Source organism: Sarcophilus harrisii, chromosome 2, assembly GCF_902635505.1.
Source record: "Sarcophilus harrisii chromosome 2, mSarHar1.11, whole genome shotgun sequence".
Classification (NCBI taxonomy): Eukaryota; Metazoa; Chordata; class Mammalia; order Dasyuromorphia; family Dasyuridae; genus Sarcophilus; species Sarcophilus harrisii.
In genome coordinates, this window is record NC_045427.1 from 629143449 (window position 1) to 629163731 (window position 20283).

General features: G+C 47.5%; 1 protein-coding gene across 2 annotated transcripts; it reads left to right on the top strand.

The window, feature by feature from the left end:
• The first annotated feature begins 1529 nt into the window (after positions 1-1529).
• On the top strand, positions 1530-19796 carry IDH3A (isocitrate dehydrogenase (NAD(+)) 3 catalytic subunit alpha). Of its 2 annotated transcripts, none has more exons than XM_031956771.1 (11): positions 1530-1760; positions 6653-6715; positions 8869-8952; positions 10603-10717; positions 12066-12253; positions 12686-12819; positions 14068-14170; positions 14255-14319; positions 14524-14608; positions 16771-16923; positions 19070-19796. In XM_031956771.1, exons 1-11 carry the CDS (start codon positions 1548-1550, stop codon positions 19151-19153), a joined length of 1287 nt encoding a protein of 428 aa, XP_031812631.1. In that variant the 5' UTR covers positions 1530-1547; the 3' UTR covers positions 19154-19796. The 2 variants fall into 2 exon arrangements, with proteins under 2 accessions (XP_031812631.1, XP_031812632.1); XM_031956772.1 differs by having other exon boundaries at positions 1567-1760; positions 6653-6691.
• Positions 19797-20283: the final 487 nt, after the last annotated feature.

The window sequence follows — 20283 nt, forward strand, 5'->3', positions numbered from 1 at the left end:
AATGATCCGTCAAAGTGTTCCACATCTCACTTGCGCCCTACCAGGTACCACGATTCCCATTTCACAAAAGAATAAATCGAAGCTCGGAAAGGTTAAATATTTGCTAAGTTCATGAGTGTCAGAAGCAGGGCACTGACCCCGAAGGCAGTAATGGTGCTCAACCTGGAGCCCAGCCAAGAGAAAGTAAGCTTCCTGAGGGGCTCAGTCCCTGGGGCCCTGGGCTCTGGACAGACGCCGGATAGGTGCTTAAAACTAGGATTTTAAATCCCGGTTGAATGGACAGTGAGAGCCGCGCAGCCTTTTTTACCGCAGGGGAAGAGCGACAAGGCTGAGAGCCGGCAGCACTGGTTTGTGGCGGAGCTGCTAGGTCCCAGCGCGCTGGCTCTGGAGTCCCGAACAGAGCGCAAAGCTGGTCTCAGACAAGGACTGGCCGCGGCGCTTCAGCTGCTCGCCCCAGTGTCCTCACACGTAAAACAAGCCGGAGAAGGGAAAGGCCAGCCACGGCAGAATCTTTGCCACGAGAACCTCGAAGGGCGTCCCACAGACGCCCCCTCTTGCTTCCTGGGACCCTGAAATGCTGGCCCGGGGAGCCCCCCGGTCTCTTCGATGGCCAAGCTCTAAGCCCCTGCTCCACCCGCCACCCAAACGGCTGTTCCCGTCCCTCCGTCAGCTGGACCAGAACCGGTCTCAATCTGCCCAGGGAGGCCGGGGAGGCAAGGCACAGACACGGGCTGACCGGCCTCGGCGGCAGGAACTGCTGTTGGCAAGGGGAGCCCGCTCAGCGCTGCCAGAAAAGGGCTGGCGCCCGACCGATCGTTCCCAAATCTGGCACGCCCGCAGGGGCAGCTCTTTGGGACCCGCCACTGGCTCCGGTCTGGGGGGTCGCGGACACGGGGGGGGGGGCACAGAGAGAGTCCTGTGGGAGGAACGGGGGCTCCGGTGGGGACAAGGCGCGGGGATCGTGACCACGTGGCGGACGCTACTCCCCCGGGACACCTTGCCGGGGGTTACTGACGGGGCTCGGGCTGAGCCTTCGCTCTGGGAAGCGGAAGGTGCCCGGAGAAGCGGAGGAAGTCTGCACCGCTTGGGACCTCGGGGACCTCAGCCTGGTCAGCCGGGGGCGGCTGCTGGGCGCGCTTCTTGGAGCCACCGGTGAGCCTGGGGGGCCTCCGCAGGTGCTGCTCGCGGCGTGGGATGGGGAGGCCGGAGGGAGCCACGGGGCCCGGAAGTCCCGGTCAGGGACGCTTAGGGACGCTCCAAGGCACCAGGGGGATTTTCCGGAGCACCCGGGCTAAGCGCGCGCCGGCCTAGCCCGGCCTGCCCCCGCCCCGCCCCGCCCCGCCCCTTCCTCTCTCCATCCTCCCAGCCTCCTTGTCTTTCTCCTCCCTCTTCCTTGGAGGCTCGCAGCGGCAAGAGACCTGCGCGCTCCAACGATCTTACGTCACCTCGCGCGGAGAGCCGGGATTGGCCGGGGAAACAAGCCGGCGGTGGGGGAGGGGCAGTCGGTGGGGCAGAGCCGGAGCCGACTGGGAGGAGCCCGCGGCGAGATGAGGGGAGGGGAAGCGAGGAGAAGGGAAGGGAAGACCTCGGGCCCTTGGTCCGCCCTCCTCCGGGGGCGGGGTTTCCGGCGCCGGGCCCGGGAGGCGGGGCCTGCGAACGATGCCGGGCCTGGGCCCCGGTCCCGAGCGAGTCTGCGCATAGCCGCCGCCGCCGGGCCCGGACGAGCGGACGCGATGGCCGGTCCCGCGTGGATCCCGAAGGTGAGCTCGGGGGGCCGGGCCCCGGGGCACGTGCGGCCCCTCCAGCGGGCCCCCAGCCCCGGCTCGGCGCAGCGGGGGCGCGGGTCACGGGGCTCCGGGGGTGGGGAGGCCGGGCTTGGCCCCGACCCCGACTCCGACCCCGGCCTCGGCCCCACCACGGCCGTACTCCCCGCTCCCTGCGCCTCCAGTTAGGCCGCGCCGGGTCTTTCCGTGGGCTCCGGGTGCCGCCCTCCCCGCCGCGCGGCCCCCGGACCCGGCCCGGCCCGGCCCAGGGGCGGCGTCAAGGTCACAGCCGCGCCCGGAGCCCTCGAGGCGCGGGGAGGGGGGGCGGCCGCGTGGGCCCCGCGGGAGGGGGCGAGGACGGCGCGGCGTGATCCCCGGGGCCCGGGCGCGTCGGGGGCGGGCTCGGGGGGGGGGCGCGAGCGCCGGGGGCCTGGGGCGGACCGCCCGCAGCCCTCGGCCTCGCGTCCCCGGCCCTCACGCGTGTCCGGCAAAGGCGGCCCCGGGCCGCGGACAACCCCGCCGCTTTGGGAGGGGCTCTGGGCGGGCCAGCCGCCGAGCCGGGATGCCTACCTCGGCCTCCCCTCTCCAGTGAACCCCTTGCCACCGAGCCCGCCCGGCAGCCCACGGAGGCTCAAGGTCACGCGGGCGAGGCCCGCAGAGCTTCCGCGGCTCCCTGCCTCCCCTCGCCGGGCCGTCCGTCCCGGCGGGGCCCCCCGGGCCCGAGGCCGAAAGGTAGAGCTGGGGCTGTGCAGGAGGGCGCCTGCCCCGCGGGGACGGGCCGCCCCAGGATAGAGCGCAGCAGTAGGAGCCCGTTCCAGAGGCAGGAACGTGCAAAGGAGAAAAAGCATCCCGACCGTTAGGTCAGACCCCGAGCTTGCCAGGCTCGGGTTTTAGGCCGGCACCCATGGAGTCTGAGAGCGGGGGACTCATTGTACTTAGTCCTGACTGTGGGGAACCCTCTGAAATACATGGATGAGCTAGCTCCGAGGGCAGCTGGAATGGTGAAGGACCTGGAAGTCATGTCACCTAAACGCGGGAGGAAGATCCGGGAGGGGCGCATGATGCCGGTCTTCAAGCACTGAGGTCTCCTGTGAGGCACCAGAAAGCAGTGGGATATGAGAGAAACCGTTTTAGATTTGGTAGAAGGAATACTAATAGAGTGCATCCAGAATTGAGTGGGTTGGCTTAGGAAATAGTGCTACTTGGAGCTCTTCAAGAAGTTGGATGACCATTTATTAGGGATACTATAGAGGGATTTTCACTCAATAAAGGGTTAAAACGAGGTCATCTTTGTGTATTTATCCAATCAAGGCCTTTGTCGTCTTCTCCTCTCCAAACTGACCTTAGGTTTTCTGATGTCTTTGAATCCCTGTTCAGCACGGCCAGCTCAAATTATCTGAAAGAAATGTCACTGAGCGGTGATGTCACTTTTCAGGTGTGGTGGGGCATTTTGGGAAACCATGACTGGATCTATGGCTGACGCTATTCACTGGCTTTTTAAAGGGTCTTTATTGCCTCTTCATTTTAGAATAACCTGATACTAATAAAGAAGTTAGACCTTTTTAGAGTTCTCAGGCTGAGAGGTTGCCCTGTACTTAAAAGCAATCAGTTGTTATATGGATTCTCCCCTGTGTTTTCCCATCTTTGTGTAGTACATTTTAATTTTCTTGTCAGGGCTTTTGATCATAGTCCAGAGTGAAGTTTTGGCTTCATATACTGTCTTAGGTCTCCCTGGCCTACAGATTTCTCTTTTTGAGTCAGTATCCAGTTGGGGACCTTTATGCATTAGTGACCTTCAGAGTGGGAGATCTTTTCAGATCACCGTTTTGCTGTTCTTTTCTTGCCCGCTACTTGAACTTTGCCCGCATCTTTTTTTTCCCCTACCTAAGGACAGTACAATGTTTTCCAAATGTTTTTTTGGTACTTTTGACTCTGCCTTTGAATAAGAAAATAGTAAATGCTGGTAGCATTTTGCTTCTATAAAAACTCAAGTCTATACAGGTTAACTGTTTTGATCAAGAGCACAGCAAATCATTGGTGCAATAAAGAACAGACTCCTTTCCCGATGTCCCTAGCCTCCTCCTCTAACATAGTTATCCCCAAATCACCTCATGTTGGAACATTTTAGCTCATTTAGGTGAACCCCCTTATTTTTTCAGGTGAGGGAACTGAAACAAGTCCCAAGAAATGAAGTGTTTGGTTCAAGGTCATGCAGGTAATGAGTTTCAGGGTCCAGGACTTGGAGTCAGGTCTGCTTAGTTCCACGCCCAAAGCTGGGGCATTCCTTGGAGGGAGGACACTGTTCCGCCACTCCTGGCACATTTCTCTTTGATCAGCCACATTTTCTGTGATATCAGATTTGGTAGACAAAGAGAAGCTCACCGTTGTTCAGATTTCTTCGTACAAGGAGTTCCCCTTACTGGCCCTGGCCATACACCTAGGGCATTGCTCCTCTGTCAGCCTGGAGAAGATCTTGTTGGGAGGCCGGCTTGTGTTGTCTTATAATGATGTTTGCCACCAGGACAGCAGTTTGTGGCATCATCAAGTCAAAGTCAGTGCATTAATTGGGAAACTTAGTACCCACTAATGAGATGGTAACAAGGCATTTACTGTTCTGGCAGCAGGGAGAATGGAATTCCAGCCCTGTCCCTGCCTCTAGTTGGGGTGGGAGGGAGTGGTAAGGCAATGTCCAAGCCAAGGCCAAAATCCTTTTAATCCTTTTCACTTTTTTCTTAGAATCTCATTTAATAGATAAAGGGATCTCCTGGTGAGGACACTCCCCTAGCAAGGGTTATCACCAGCTGTTTGGCCATTTGTGCTCCTGGAGAGCCGCCTGCAGCATAGAGAGATTGGGACCTTTGGAGGGAAGGTCACCAGTTTGTGTCCCAGCCTTCTTGACCCCATGGCTAAATCTGTACCTTCCCACCTTTAGGGCCTCTCAGGCCTTTGTTGGAAACTCTCTGTGATTGGTTCAGTACACCAGTATTCTTTGAGGGCTTGCTTTGAATGCCTAGCATTCTGCCAAATGTGTTCAGAAGCTGGGAGCTCAGGGGTGACCAAAAGAAGGGAAGAGATGGGGTCTTTGTGTTCTGGGAGGTTCCCTCAGAGCCCTGTCAACTCGGCATCATGGGCTGCTAGGCTTGGAAGAGCTTAGAAGGCAGAGCCGGCCCCTTCATTTTCATATAGAAGAGGCATGAGAGACAGGGAGTGACTGCCAAAGGTCACACTCACCTGATTACCTGGGGGTATCAGAGAGCAAAGCAGTCTCACTATCCTGACACAGATTACAAATCATGTTCTACAGTTGAAAATGCTAATCACTGGAGGAAATCATTTTTAAGGAGCACGTATATGTGCTTAGTAGAATAACCTTTACTTCATAGCAGCCAGATGACTGGCTGCTTTATATCCAGAGCACAAAGCCACTTGTGAAGTTTTGTTCCTTCTCTGTTACTTTAGAGTGGAAAGGAAGAATGTTGCTAAATTGTAAACACCTAAGGGCAGTTATTACTGGTTGTCACAAAGTATTGTATCCATAGGCATCTTTTAAAACAACTCTGGCTTTTTCTTAGATATTTATGCCCAAAGAATATAGGATGATTAGGAACTGTTTTTCCACAGTGCTCTTTAAAACATAATATTGAAAGAGAAAATCAGCCCACAGCCTATGTCCTTTCCTTTTGCAATTGATGAGAACATCACTTTGCCAGTCTTAGAAAACTGGTACTGGAGGAGAAGAGGGCCCTTCTTTGATAAATCATAGATTTTCTGTGTCGGATGGAACACATGGAAGCTTATTTAGACCTGTGCCGAATGGGGCAGAAGACTTCCAGTGATGGAGAACTCGGCACCTTAGAATACAATTTGGGACAGTCCTAAGACTGATGAAATTTTCCCACATGCCAAGCTGAAAGCTGCCCTCCCCCCAACCCCTTACCATTGCTAGTTCTGGCCTCTGAAGCCAAACAGAAGGAGCGTGCTCTTATCCTTTCTTGTTTAGTACTTCTTAGTAGAAATTAATATATTAATATTGCAGAAAATCAAGGTCGAGGGAACAGGGTCTTTCTTTGGGCAGGATGAAATACAGTCTCCAAAATCTATGTGTCACATGCTTTAAACCATTCTTTAAATCTTCTAAGGGAATTATGGAACCTTAGAGATCATCTGGTTCAACTTCTATTTACAAATGATGAAACTGAGGTACAAAAAGGTAAAGGAATGAGCCCAGAGACCCACAGGTAGATGGAATCCCAGACTCGGGTCCTTTGCTTCTAACTCCAGAGCTTCTTCCCTCGCGTTGACTGCTCTGTTCATCAGTTCTCTTCCATTGTTTTAAACTCCACATTTTGGTTCTTTTTCTAATTATCCTTTATAATACATTTACTTTATCTCTAATCCAGTGTGTCTTTGGACCAACAAATGATTTAAGGATTCCAGTCTTTGTAAAGGTCATTTTCATCACTTCCTCTAGATAAATACAGAAAAATCAAATGGTATTTAATAGTTTAATTCCTATTGTTATGATATATTATTTCTAAATTCCTCTAAGAAGGTTTAATACTTGGTTATTTGCATTTTATTATTATTATTTAATCCCCATCATTTCCCATGGTCCAGAAGTGGACTAGTTATATCTTCTAGCTTCCCTTCTAGCTCTCTATGATTGGAGAGGAAATTAGTGGTTTGAGATAATGTATAAACTGCTTTCCCTTTTTATATGATAATAAGGTAAATTAAGTTAAGTGAGTTGCCTTATCACTCTGAATCCACTGCTTCTTGCATTTGTATAAATCTCAGCATTATCATGCACCAGCCTGGATTCCTTATCTTTAATTCTGTGTATTCTGTGTTCTTGATAACTGACTCTTCTTTTTGGGTGTTAATACTAGGTATCTCGGCTGCTGGGGGCCTTCAGCAACCCAAAACAGGTGACCCGAGGTTTTGCTGGTGGTGTGAGTACCTCTCATATTTTTCTGTTTTAGAAGTTTCTCAAGAAAGGTATTTAACACATTTATTGCATAAAACTTAATTTCCATTTACAAAGATGCATAGGCAAGCCCACAATTCGGTGACAAGTGAAATTTGTTTGCAAACTTGCATGTCAACTGATCAGGCCAGTTGCACATTTAAAAGAATTCTATTCCAGCTGGCTGGGAGGCCTGTCACACTAAAATCTCATACCAGCCCTGTTTAAAAATAGATGTAAATTCCCCTTGAGCCTGGTAACATTTCATAATTTCAGCTCATCTCTGAAAAGTAGTTTCTGTGAAACTAGTGCAAATGGAACCAAAGTTGTTGAGAACCTTCAAATCTGGCTTCACTTTTTTTGAACTTTCCCTAAAAACAGTAGATATACTTCCCTTTTAGAAAATTCTCCTGCTTTTATAGACCTGATTAGCTTCTGCTTTTTCAGTCTTAATCATTGAGTCTGTTATTAATGTTTCATTTACTTAACTTTAAATCTGCTGTTTTTAGACTTCCCAGCATTAGAGAAACCTGTGCCTTTTCAAAACTGATTCCACATTTTTAGTCAATCTAAGGTTGTGGGTCAGTGATTCCCTATCTTTTTTTCCCTTTAATTCTCTCCTTAAATGTTCTCACTTGGGTTTCTTAATTCCAGCACTCCCAAATAACATCTCAGGGTATAAAATTTCCATAAAACTCAGGTATATAATCAGACTCACTTTTTCAGCTGTGGAAGGGGCTCTGACCTTTTCTGTAATCCAGTGACCACCCAGTGGAATTTACAGTCAATCAAATGTTATTGGGAGAACAGGAAGGAAGAACCTAAAGGATTCTTAGCTTTCCGTTAGTGCAAAGGTTAAGACTGAGTGCTGCCGCCAGAGTTGCAAGTATAGCTAAGTTGGTATTTCAAACAGAAACCCCGGAAGATGACATTTCGGGCTTAGCATCTTGAATCACCTCAGTCTTCTACCATTATTGAATGTTTGTGCCTGTGTTTTCAGAATATTTAGTCATCTCCCTGCTGTATATTTTGAGTAGATGTCTGAACAAAATAAGAGTAGATGTTAGCTTACAAAGGTCTTTGCTGATGACATACAGGGCGATAGTGGGCTAAGAAGCATCAAGAAGTCTCATTGGAGTAGACTATTAGGGCAGCTCATGGAGTACAGGGAAGGGGCTGGTGCCCCACTTAGAGTACATAGTACACTTGGAAAGATGAAGAGCTACTGGATTTCAGCAGAGCTCCTTTTGTGCCCTGAGCCATTTTTTCCATTTGCTTAAAATGCTGGTTTCTTGGATGGAACATTTGGCATATTGGCATTGCTTTGTGACTGCACTTGCTGTCTTTCGTTTTAGTATTAATCTTTACATAGATAATGTCATAGATATCATTTTTGGCAAAGAAAAATTAAAAACTCTCTAGATCATACTATCAGAATTAAGGCAACGTTGTCAAATAAATGCTTCTTAGCTAGAAGTAATTATTTTAAAAGTAATACTGAAAGAAATTCCCAGAGTCCCTTTTGATTTTTTTTTTTCTCTTGAATGATGGAATTTCTCATTCTCCCTTCAGAATGTTCTAGTGGACAACATGGTTTACCAAGAAATCGATCTAAATGTTGTGGGGGAAAGTTGATCTACATTTCTAAAATAAAACCAATTTAATTTCAAATACTTTTATCAGGTACTTGAGATTTGCCTTCAGAGAAGGCCCGAGATCACTTTTGAAACCCTTAGATCTTTTTTCAGTTTTGTTATATAGACTATGCCACCTCATGCTTCGGTAAAGAAAAAGGACTGGTGTTGGGAAGGCTTTCTTGGTAACTTAATTATTACTTTGTCTAATGAACATCAGCAGAGTCCTTGTCAAAAAAAAAAAAAAAAGCTGAATTCAAGGGAAGAGTTGACTTGAAAGTCTTCGATAGTCTAGTCATCCTTATTGTTTTAATAAGTCATTAGCCAATTCAGGAAATGTGTTTTTTTAAATATAAATTTTAATTTTGGGTTTAATTCATTTGGTCTCTCTTGGGGAGCTGGTAAAGTAGCCTTCATTGGCTCTGCTTCTCTTATACAACTCGTTTTTGTGTTACACACTCTTACTGTGTCTATTTTGCATTTTCTGGTGGTTTTTTACATTTAGGTACAGACAGTGACCTTAATCCCAGGAGATGGTATTGGACCAGAAATCTCAGCTTCTGTTATGAAGATTTTTGATGCTGCCAAAGTATGTGAGCATTTCTAATTATTTAGTCATAGTCCATATAAAACCCATTTCCAACTAATGGATTGTCATATGTTTTTAAAAGGTTGGAGTGGGCTATAGGTATGAGAAGTTTCTTAACATTAGCAATAACTGCAGAGTTTACTTAAAAATGTGCTGCATTTGTATCAGTCCACAAGCATTTCTTAAGCTTTTATCTCTCCGCCAGACATCGTGCTAAGTACTGGGGCTGCAAAGACAAATGTCCACCAGCCCTCACCCTCTAGTAGCTTATCTTCTACTGAGGTATTTTTGGCTTAAAAATAACATTTTTATTGCTTAGCTAGCCGATGACTCCTGTATCCCTCTCTCTGACTCTTGGGCATCAATACAGCTGCTGGACATGTAAGCAGGAGGTGTGTTTTCTGTGTAAGTTTAAGAGAATGCTGGCCAGCATTTAAAAAGTCTTGTTCTTTCTACCACATGTTGGCTTATGGGCAGCAAGTATCAAGTCAAAATAACATTCCTCATCCATACTTTGCGTAAACCCAGCCCCACTATAGTTTTTAAACACACCATTCATTTGGGAAATCTTAAAGGCTTATATTCTCTTTGCTTTGTGCCTTAATAGTTGCTAATTATATGTCACTGCTAAGTAAAATTAAACATGACTATAAATAGAGGCCATGATGTCCATGGCAACTCTTCCTTAGAACCTCTGATGCCTCAGCATGGTGTGTACTTCCTGAGAGCACAAAATCCAGCAGATTCTTTGACGCTGCCAGGGCACCAAGTAGGGCCTACCCCCTCTCTGGCCCTGTCACACAAGGACCAGCCAGAATGAAGAGAAAAGCTCATCCCCAGGACACTAACCTCAGTGTTCAGGAAGAGCTTTGAGAAAATCTCTGCCAGAGATTGAGCAGCAGCAACTAAAGGCAGATGAAGCCCATTTATTTAATTTATTCACACATTAATGCGTTAACCATTAATCCCCACCATAAAGCGATAAGAGTTGTTTAAAAAATTTTTTTTGCCTGAATGAAATGGACAGTATTAGTATCAGGAATTCTGTTCTGGGGGAAAGAGAAAATGGAGATGTTTCCTAACTTTTTCCCCTATATTGCTTAGATCATTAGATGAGAGAGTTAGATCTGGAAGGCACTTCAGAGATTATCAAGTCCAGCACCACCCCCCATTTTACAGGTGAGGAAACTGAGTCCAAGGGAGATGAACTGACTTTTCTAAGTAGTAGGGTAGTACTTAGGTGGTAAGTGGCAAGCTAGAATTCTCCAAATCTCACACTTACACAATTCTTCAGTATCTCCCCATGCTCCTCATCATAAGCTAAAAATAGAAATCTTCTTAGCTCTTTCTGCAAGAGTAGGGAAGAGAAGAGTGGGTATATGGCAGCTGTTAATCATGGCCTAATATCCCAAGTGACTGTGGGTAATATGACAAGTGTGATACTGAGCCATGGGCCGAGAGCACAGTAAGATCAGTGGTTTTGTGGCAGGAACTGGCTGTGATGACCTTTTAAATACATAATTTCACATGACCTCCCAGGAAGATAAATGCCAACTCACTTAAGAACCAAAGGATTGAAGGCGTTAAAATAACATGCCAGTCTTGGTCAAACATATTCCTCCTTCACAATGACATATACTTTGGTATTAGGCACCTATTCAGTGGGAAGAGAGAAATGTCTCTGCCATTAAAGGACCTGGAGGAAAGTGGATGATCCCTCCCGAAGCCAAAGAATCCATGGACAAAAACAAGATGGGACTGAAAGGTATGGCTGCAATTGATGAGAGTGAATTTTGTTACAAGTGGTATAATTTTGGAAATACATGTGTGTGTGTGTATGTGTATGTGTATGTGTATGTGTAGATCTACATTTTATATAGATTTCAAAAAAAATTTTATATTTTATTTATATTTATATTTCCATATAAATTTCTTCCTGCAAACATATTCTGATTTTCCCTTTCCTTAACCAAAATAAAACTTTCCTTCTATCTTGCTACCCCTTGAGTCTTAATCCCATAGTTCTCTTCCCTTTCTGTGTCAGATTTCTTAAAAACAAAGAATGATCTTCACTCCCTGCCTCTGTTTCTTCACAGAAGCAGAGGAAGTTTGGGGTAATGGGAAGACTTCTGACCTTACAGTCAAAACAGCTTTGATTTGGAGTGCTGCCTCTGATTCTTATTGTTGTGTCACCTATGATGGCAAATCTTCCTCCTTAATCATCACCTGGACCATCAAGTGGAGCTCCCCTCCTTCCCACTACCCCCATTCTTTCTTCCAACTTTCACTGGTACCAACACAATTGGCTCACTTGTTGGCTGTTGCTGTTTAAGAATTATTGATGTTTTTGCAACCATGTAGGCTGGAAGGCTCTGATATTGCTGTAACTCTGCCATCAAACTTTCTGCATCCAGACCAGTCCTAGTATCAGATCTTCTCCCTCTTTCATCTCTTAACTCTAGTCTAGGCTGGTGGATTTTTTGACCTTAGCATCTTGCCCGCCTGTCCTTTCTGCTCCATTTCCATTGCAGCTAGCCTTAACCCCAGCACTGGCTTGAGAGTCAGTGGGCACGAATTCAAAATGCAGCAGTGTTGCTTATTTCTAAATGGCATTGGCAGATCTTTTATTCTCTTCTAAAGAGACAGGAGGATCACCAATGTTATGAGTGTTTTGCTTTTTGTGTAGTTGTCTTTTTTTTTCCTCATTAAAAGTGTTAAAATATGACCAACTAATTTCAGATGCCTTATATAGCAAGGGGCATATAGGAAGCATTAACTCCATTTTCCAGTTTAGAAATTTATTCAAGAAAACTGAGTGTCTTTCCTGGGGGCCAGTGGATTTTTAGCATCGTGTGGCAAAATACTGAAAGATCACAAGGAGGATAAATACTCATTTGTTTCCCCAAATTCAGTGTGAATAATACATTGTGCTTCCCAGAAGTCAGTGGAAGAATATGGATAAACTGTCTGCTCATTACATCTCTGAACCGGTGCTGGAGAAACACAAGCAGGGAGAAGAACACAAATCCCCAAAGTTACTGGAGACAAGGGTTGTCACCTTTTGATTTTGTTCTTAACTAGTTTGTCATTTAAGAATTCTTTGTTTATTCCAGGCCCTTTAAAGACACCAATAGCGGCTGGACATCCTTCTATGAATCTCCTGCTTCGGAAAACTTTTGACCTTTATGCAAATGTGCGTCCCTGTGTCTCCATCGAAGGCTATAAAACCCCTTACACGGATGTAAATATTGTCACAATTCGGGAGAACACCGAAGGCGAATACAGTGGGATTGAGCATGTGGTACGTGTGTTTCTGATATTCCCTCAGGAACCAGGTTACCAGTTGTAGCACAGATTTTTTTTTTCATGTCCTTTACACCAGTTGTATAAGCTAGAAGTTAGTGTTTGTGAACTAGGATCACAGAATCCACCAATTTTGGCTTTTATGAAATATGGCCAGCTGGTGTGGTGATTGGCTAGAAAGCCAGCTCCTGCCTGAGTGACCCTGGTTATTGTGACCTTAGGGAGAAGGTGCCAGTCTGCCTTGGGCAAGGGAGCTCCTTGTGGAGCTCAGGACCAGGTCATCACCATTGGTGTTGATGGTCAGCTCCTCGTGGGAGCGGCTAGAGCTCCGAATGTGCAGTCCCACCCTGTCTTTGTGGGTGAAGAATGGAATTGTTAGGAGCATTTTGCTTCTTCTTAGTTCTGAGACCATTTGTTTGTCCTTGGACAGATCGTTGATGGTGTCGTGCAGAGTATCAAACTCATTACTGAAGAGGCGAGCAAACGTATCGCCGAATTTGCCTTTGAGTATGCCAGAAACAATCACCGGAGCAACGTGACTGCTGTGCACAAAGCAAATATCATGTATGTGGTCTGGGCATTCGGGCCAGGCTCGGACTGAAGGGGGAAAACAACTTCGTTAAAAGCTCTGAGAAGGGGAATTGGAGCATTTTCTTAAGGATGCAAGTTCTGAACAATTAGTTCTTTTCCTGGAGTCTCTTACTATAGTTTAATGAGATGATGTTAATTTATGGCAGGATGGGGGTAGCAGTTCTAGCAACTTAGTTCTGTGAAAAGCTTGCCTGTTTACAAAGTGCTTTCACACACACCGGCTCCTTCGACCTCCCAGTAGTCCTTTGAAGGAGGTCAGTAGAACAAGTCTTCTTCCCCTCCATATTACAGAAGAGGAAACTATTGTAGCAAAGGGGGAATTAAAAGTATGGAGCCAAGGGTGGTTGGAGGGCATGAGGCTGCGGAAGTAAGGCAGAGGAGAAGGATCACGGGCCCTTGGATTTAGTACCTCTGGCCATGGAGTGCAGCCTTCTCATTTTACAGGTAAGAAAAGGACCGGCCCGTAGCCATTCAGCTAATTAAGTAGAAACCAGGCCATCTTCTCCAATCCCACGTGGATTGATTGGCTGGTGTCCTTATTTGCTGAAAAAAAAAAAAAAAGTTGGAGAATTGAAGCGCTACTGGTATATTGAAGGGCAAGCAGTCATTCATTGAAAGGCATGAGTGTGATTTCTGTTAAAAGTGGTCTGAGCAGTGAAGTCTCTACAATGCAGTCACCTACTCAAGGACCCCCAGGAGAAGCAGGAGAGCTGCTGCCTTATTCTGCCTTTCCCTACTAGCTGCTTTCTAGCCATATTAACCGAAGTATCAATCAACCCCAATCCTCTGTCCCCCTAAAAACTACTTCCAAATATATAAAAGTTTCCTTTTCCTAACCGAGAAAAATTCCCGAGTATGTAAAATCTAAAACTTTGTAATTGACTTTTCAAGGCTGTTTTCATACTATCAGAATGTTCTAACATTTGATGCCTCTTAGACTTTGAAGGGTAAGAGTGACATAAATCAGACTCATCTTCTGCCTTTTAATACTGTGGAGCTCCTTTGGCTTCTGTCTCCGCTCCCCTCCTCCACTGCCTGGGAGCCATGGGATATTTGGCTCAGTTTAGATTTCATCAGATACCTAAAACTGAATTAAATTCTAACTGAAACCAGCGAAGTTGGCTCTCAACATTTATGCCTCGATATGCTTGGCTTTTAAACTTTAATCTTTTGCTTTCTCTAAGGCTTTGCTTTCAACAATTTTTATTTGATTAACTACAGGCGAATGTCAGATGGGCTTTTTCTCCAAAAGTGCAGGGAAGTTGCAGAAAACTGTAAAGATATTAAATTTAATGAGATGTACCTTGATACAGTATGTTTGAATGTAAGTATGTACTAAGAATTATGGCCGGGGGTTTTGTGGCAGAGTGCTTGCTCTCTACCAACGCCCGAACGTGTTCTCTTCCAGATGGTACAAGATCCCTCCCAGTTTGATGTTCTGGTGATGCCAAATTTGTATGGGGACATCCTTAGGTGAGTGTCTCCGCGCTTGTTCTGCTGATAGAAGTTCCCTCCGAGTGCCCCTCCCCCGTGACCTCCCAGTGTCCGCAGGTTGTGTGCAGAGTGGCCCAGGACAGAGTCCCTCCCTCAGTGTGGAAGGACGACTTGGGGGCTGGGCGCTCCCCTCCCCTTTGAGTGTTTCCTTTTGGAAGTTTACTTCAGAATTCTTTTTTTCAGTGATTTATGTGCTGGCCTGATAGGGGGTCTTGGTGTCACCCCGAGTGGAAACATTGGCGCTAATGGAATTGCAATCTTTGAATCGGTAAGGATCTCTGGAACTTCCTTCTGCTTTCTAGGCCAGAACTGCCCAGCAAACCCTGGGGTTCAGAACGTGGATGTTCCCGGCCTTCTTGTTGCCATCACGAGGAGCCCTGCATCTGTTGCCAAAGAGAATGCGACGTGTCTGGTGCTTGCATTTGATCTTGGCTTTATTAGCTATTTTATGTTCTTAGGTGTTTTTCCAAAAGTTAGTTGGAAAAAAGAAATTTTAATTGATTTTTGAGAAAAGTTTCTTTATTGTTTTTCTCTCTGGCTTACTTGCCTTAGATCATATAAAGCCTTAAGAATATAGTGTGAGATCATCTGGTATTAGGCTTACAAAATGCTTGATATACCAAAATTTGATTTTCACAATGGTCCTTTGAGGTAGATGTAATTTTTTTTCTTTTAAATATATTTTTGTTATCTTTGTTCTTTATATCATCCAGATTTCTCCCAGCAGTCCTGTCTCTCACAGAGAACCAACTCATGTAATTGTTTTTTCTAAGATAGTTGGGGTTACATGACTTGCCCAGGTCACACAGCCAAGAAGTATTAAGTGTCTGAGGCCAGATTTGAACTTGGGTCCTCCTGACTCAAGGGCCAGTGCTCTATCCACTGTGCCACCCAGCTGCCCCCACGTAATATTTTTTAAAGAAAAGAGAGAGGAGAAAAAAATAGCAAGACTTGGCAATAAATCAAAAAAGCCTGCAAATAAATGCAAACTACCAGACTGGTGGGCGCTCCTCCCCCACCTCTCCAGAGAAGGGGGGCAGGACTTGTTTCTCTTCTTTGGAGCTAGAGGGGCTCTTCCCCTCTCACGGCATCCGCGACTGATGGCTGTGCTCTCCACCCCATGGTGGGCGCGATGGCAGCTTTGCTTTGCTTGGCTCTGCTCTTTCCATGGCATCGGCACTTGTGTTCGCATAATTGGAAATTGTTTTCCAAAGTGGTTGTGCTGGTTCTTGCCGGCCAGGCCAAGGGCTTGTCGGAATTCTCACTTCGTAGCTGAGGCATCGGAGGCTAAGAGTAAGAGGCTACGGGACTCAACTAGGGTCTGTCTCACATCCCAGCGGGGAGGGTTGGAGCACGATTAGAACTCAGTTCTGCTGGCTCCATAGCTAGTGCTTTCCCCACTGAGACATGAGCTCAGTGACTGCTCCACTGAAGTGTGACGGGGAGGATTGACAAGCGCCTTCAAGGCCCATGGTCTGGCTCACCCTATGTCTGAGGGGCTGGCGTTCAGTGGCCCGGCACCACACACAGGCCAAGACTGGGAGCTGCAGCCTGCGAGAGGTTGTCCTGACTAGGGAAGGCGGGTCAAGCTCTTGGTGCCTTTAGGAAAGGGAATGAACCGGCTAAGTGAGAGTGTCCTGGGAGGGAGGGCCCTGAGGCTGTGTTGGTTGGTGCTTATTGGAAGGGAGGATCGGGCCAGGAGGGTGAGAGCAGACCTGAATCCCCCACAAGCCTGCATCGAGCCCCTGGAGTGCCGGGCCCTCGGCTGACTGCCGGGGGTGTGAATGCACAGGACTGGCCCAGACGGGAGCCCAGGGTCACAAGCAGAGGGCCTGCACCCAGGACTAGGAGCTGCCCTGGCGGCCGGGGCCCCAGTGGTCTGAGCTCTGGGCCCCTGCTTGGGCCTGTGCCCGTGGGGACTTGAGGTCCTGCCGCCCTGCAGAGAGCCATGCTGCCTCCTGAGAACACTCCCAAAGATGCAGCTTCGCAGGTGCATGCGCCTCGCCTGCTATGGATCACTCCCGTCAGTGTGGCCAGTGGCCCCCTCCCCCCTCGCTTTGGCCAGGCCAGACCTCCTTGTGCACCCCCGCAGGGTTGCACCTGATGGAGCCGGTACTCCTCAGCCCAGCCTTCAGAAAGCCGGGGTCCTCTCCGGGCCCCAGGGAGCGAGCCGGCTCCTGTTTAGGGAGGGCGAGGATTTGCCTATTCTTATCCTCATTCAAAGATGAAGAAAATAACCTGGGAGCCACGCTTGCCCCTGACCTTGGGACTCGGAGCCCTGGGTTTCTGGCCCATCTTTCTGCTGCCATGCTGACGTTCTCCCCAAGAAGGGTGACTGTTTGTCTGGTGTCTCACCCGGCATCTCACAGCTTGTGGGGGCGCTGGATTCTACACGCGTTCCCAAAGATCAATAATTTCCTTTGTCGGCAGGTTCACGGAACAGCTCCGGACATTGCTGGGAAGGACATGGCCAACCCCACTGCCCTGCTTCTGAGCGCCGTGATGATGCTCCGGCACATGGGGATGCACAACCACGCGGCAAAGATCGAGAGCGCCTGCTTTGCCACAATTAAAGACGGGAAGGTATGTTCCTGATGAAGGGGGCATCTGTCTCCCTGCCTTTCACCCGGGGCCCTTCCCGGAGGCACATCATATCTGAACAGAGGGAGCCTGTGCTTAACCAAGGGTGCAGGGGCCTGTGGGGGAAGGGTCAGAAGGTCCTTAACCCGGGTGGGAAAAAAGCAGACAAGTTTATTTCCACTGACCTCTATCAGAAATTTAGCTTTTCTTCAATCACTTGAAAGCACGATTCTGAAAAAAGGTCCTGAGATGTCACCAGACTTCTCTATGGGTGCACGACAGAGCCTTTAGTTGGATGGATGCCCTGGATCCAGAGGACGTGGGCCCTCCCTTGGCCCCTTCTCCCTCCTCTTAGAAGGAAACGATTCTTGAGTTAGCCCGGGGAAATCGCTGCCTGGATTCCCTGCAGCTCTCTACATAACTTAGAAAAGGCGGCATAATGGGGGAGGGGGTCTTGTGGGCATTCCTTCCTCGTCAGGGCTGGTGGGCTCAGGGATCCCTCCTTGAGAATGGCATTGTGGGTGGCCAAGGACAAAGGACGGGCAGAGAGCTGCAGCCTCTCTGGGGGCAAGCCAGCGTGCCTCCCGGTCTTGGTGTGTGTCGCGCAGCCAGTCACTCCACCCCCCAGGACTGACGTACATGTTAATGCTTTGTATATACCTTGTATATATACCTCAAGGGGCAAAAAGCCGCAGACATCATTTAGTGGGAGATTGAAACCACAGCAGATGTGTATTAAAATTGTGTTCAGTGTGAAGAGTTTCATTTCTTGTCTGTAGTCCCAGGCTTTAGAGTGAGAATGGACCTGAGCCTGCAAGTAATTCAGCTCCTTCCCTCTTGCAGTAAAGTGCAGGAAGGCCTGCCTTGCTCTGGGCCAGCCTCCTAGCTGGGGGCTCAGTGACCTCTGGCCTCAGGGCTTCTGTCCAGGCAGTGATTTTACACGATGAGTAACTGGGACCCAGAGAAGTTAAAGCTAGTACTTAAGTAGCAGTCTGAACCCAAACGGATCCCTATCCAGAAAGGGATTTTGTGCGAGAACTTGTGTGCACCTGTACGGCACAGCATTTTTGAACTTGGAGAAATGCTGTTTGCAGATTGCTTCAGTGGTCTTGGCTTCCTCTGAGAGCTGTGGGAAGAGAAGGGGGGTTCCCCCAGTGTTCAGCCTTCTGCCAAGGCCTTTTCCCCGCAACTGACTGTCACTCACGGCCCTAGAGGCGCTGTCATGCTTGCATCCCCTCCTCCTGCCTCTTTCTCCCAGCTTATCCCGGGCAGCTCTGGGGCCCCCAGAGGAGGCAGCCATCCCTTGCCCAACCCCTTCAGGCCAAGTCATCATTAATTGTATGTTGCAGGCTGAGGACGCCGACAGTGTCTTCCAGTTCAGTTTTAATCATTGACTGAGCCCCTGCTCAGAGCCAGGCACTGGGTTTAAATACCGCCCACAAAAGACAAGGCCGATTCTCCCTGCCTGCCCTTTATATCACCTGCAGGTTGAATTCCGTCGGGCTCATGCCCTTGTTCGATTCTTCCAAACTACCAGAGTTTATTATGACTTAAAGCTTCCTGCTGCGCCCCTGTCCTCTGGGCCCCAAAGCAGCCTGCCTGACCCAGGCTGCAGCTTGCTGGAGATTTTACATAAAAACTTATTTCTCCCTTGTTAGTGAATATACCAGTGGGGCTTGCTGGCCTGCCTACTGCTAGTTTAATATTGCCTTTTTTTTTTTTTTTTTTTTTTTTTAAATATGGCCTTTTTTAGCCCAGAGATGTCGATTTTGAATTTGTTGTGAAAGCAAAATCTTATTCTGTAATTAAATTCTTAATGGCTATTGAAAAACCTTGGAGCCACAGCTTCTTAGACTTCCTTTCACATAAACGTCCTTTCTTACCGAGTGTTCATTGAGCCCCCATTTGCTATACCCAGAGTAAAGTTTTAAGAAACCCTCCCTGTGATATGTGACAACTGTTTTTAAAAGGCTGTTCACATCCATTAATTTTTCCTTGGTCCTCCCAACCCCTCCTCCCCCTGGGACGTCAGTGGGGTCTCTTCCCCCTCCCCGCCCCTCGCCTTGGAGATTTTTACTGGAATCACAGAGGTGTCATGTGGGTAGAGTGCACCAAATCACCCTTAATTTCCATTTTTCCTTCCTCTCAGAGCTTGACAAAAGATTTGGGAGGAAACGCCAAGTGCTCGGACTTCACAGATGAGATCTGCCGCCGAGTCAAAGACCTAGATTAAGAGAAGGCTTCTCCCATTAGGCACTTTGCAGCAGTCACTCCTCATGGACACAGTAGAAAAATCTATTCTAGACTCTACCATTCGTATACGTTGGGGTTGCATATTTCTTGACAGAGCAAACATTCTAAATTGGGCCTCTTCTTAATACATTCTGTGCCCAGGGATGCAAGTGACCCTCTGGTGCCTGCTTCCAATGGACTTTTTTCGAATGCATTGTTTTATTTATTAAATGTCTCTATTCGGTGAAAATGTTTTATATATTGTAAGGATGGATTCCTGTCCTGTCATTTTCCATTGTTAAACCATTTTACACTTCAGTTAAGTTTTTTTCCTCAACTGAAAGACTTGCTGTAAATATTAGAAAACTGAATTAACAGGAGAAACAGCTAACTTTTTAAAGAAAACCCCTATTTTCCTGTGAGCATGTAAAGTAAAATGGAAACAAAACAGGAGACTAACATAGCACAAGATGACATTCTTAGAAAAATAAACGGGTATGAGAGGAAGTTCCTGGGAGAATCGCATCAAAGAGGGTACAGATGATACGTTTTAAAGTTGTGTAGTGAGCTAAGAAATAAAGAGATTTGCTCTAAAAGATTTATTATATGCATGAATAAAGATTGCCAACCCGAGATATATTTAATCAGAGATGTATTTTTTTGTCTATGAAAACGAAATAATCTATGCAGGACAGGTAGCATTCTAATCCAACATGTTACATGTGGTGTTCTTTGTTAAGATAGCTAATATTTCTTTGCTTATAGTCGTGCTTTCTCAGCGAAGAAAAAGGGGCGACAGTTGTTGAATCAAATGTTTATTGTACATTTTAAGTGAGCAAAGCTTTCTGCATAGTGGAACTAAGTAGCTGAACATCCTTGCCCCAGAGCTATTGCTGTATTAGATGTGTATGTATGGTCTGTATCTGTTACCCTGCTAGTGAGGCGGCTGTCCCGGCCGGAGAGGGTCCTGCTCATGCTCTGAGGGCATCCGTGAGGCAGCTCTCGGGCTGCATTTAGGAGCCCAAGAGCTTCACTCATGTTGGAACTTCTGTTCATTCTCCTGCAGGGAACACCAGGTTATTTCCTTCCCCGAACAAATAACACAAAGAACTTTGTTGCCTGGCTGCAGGC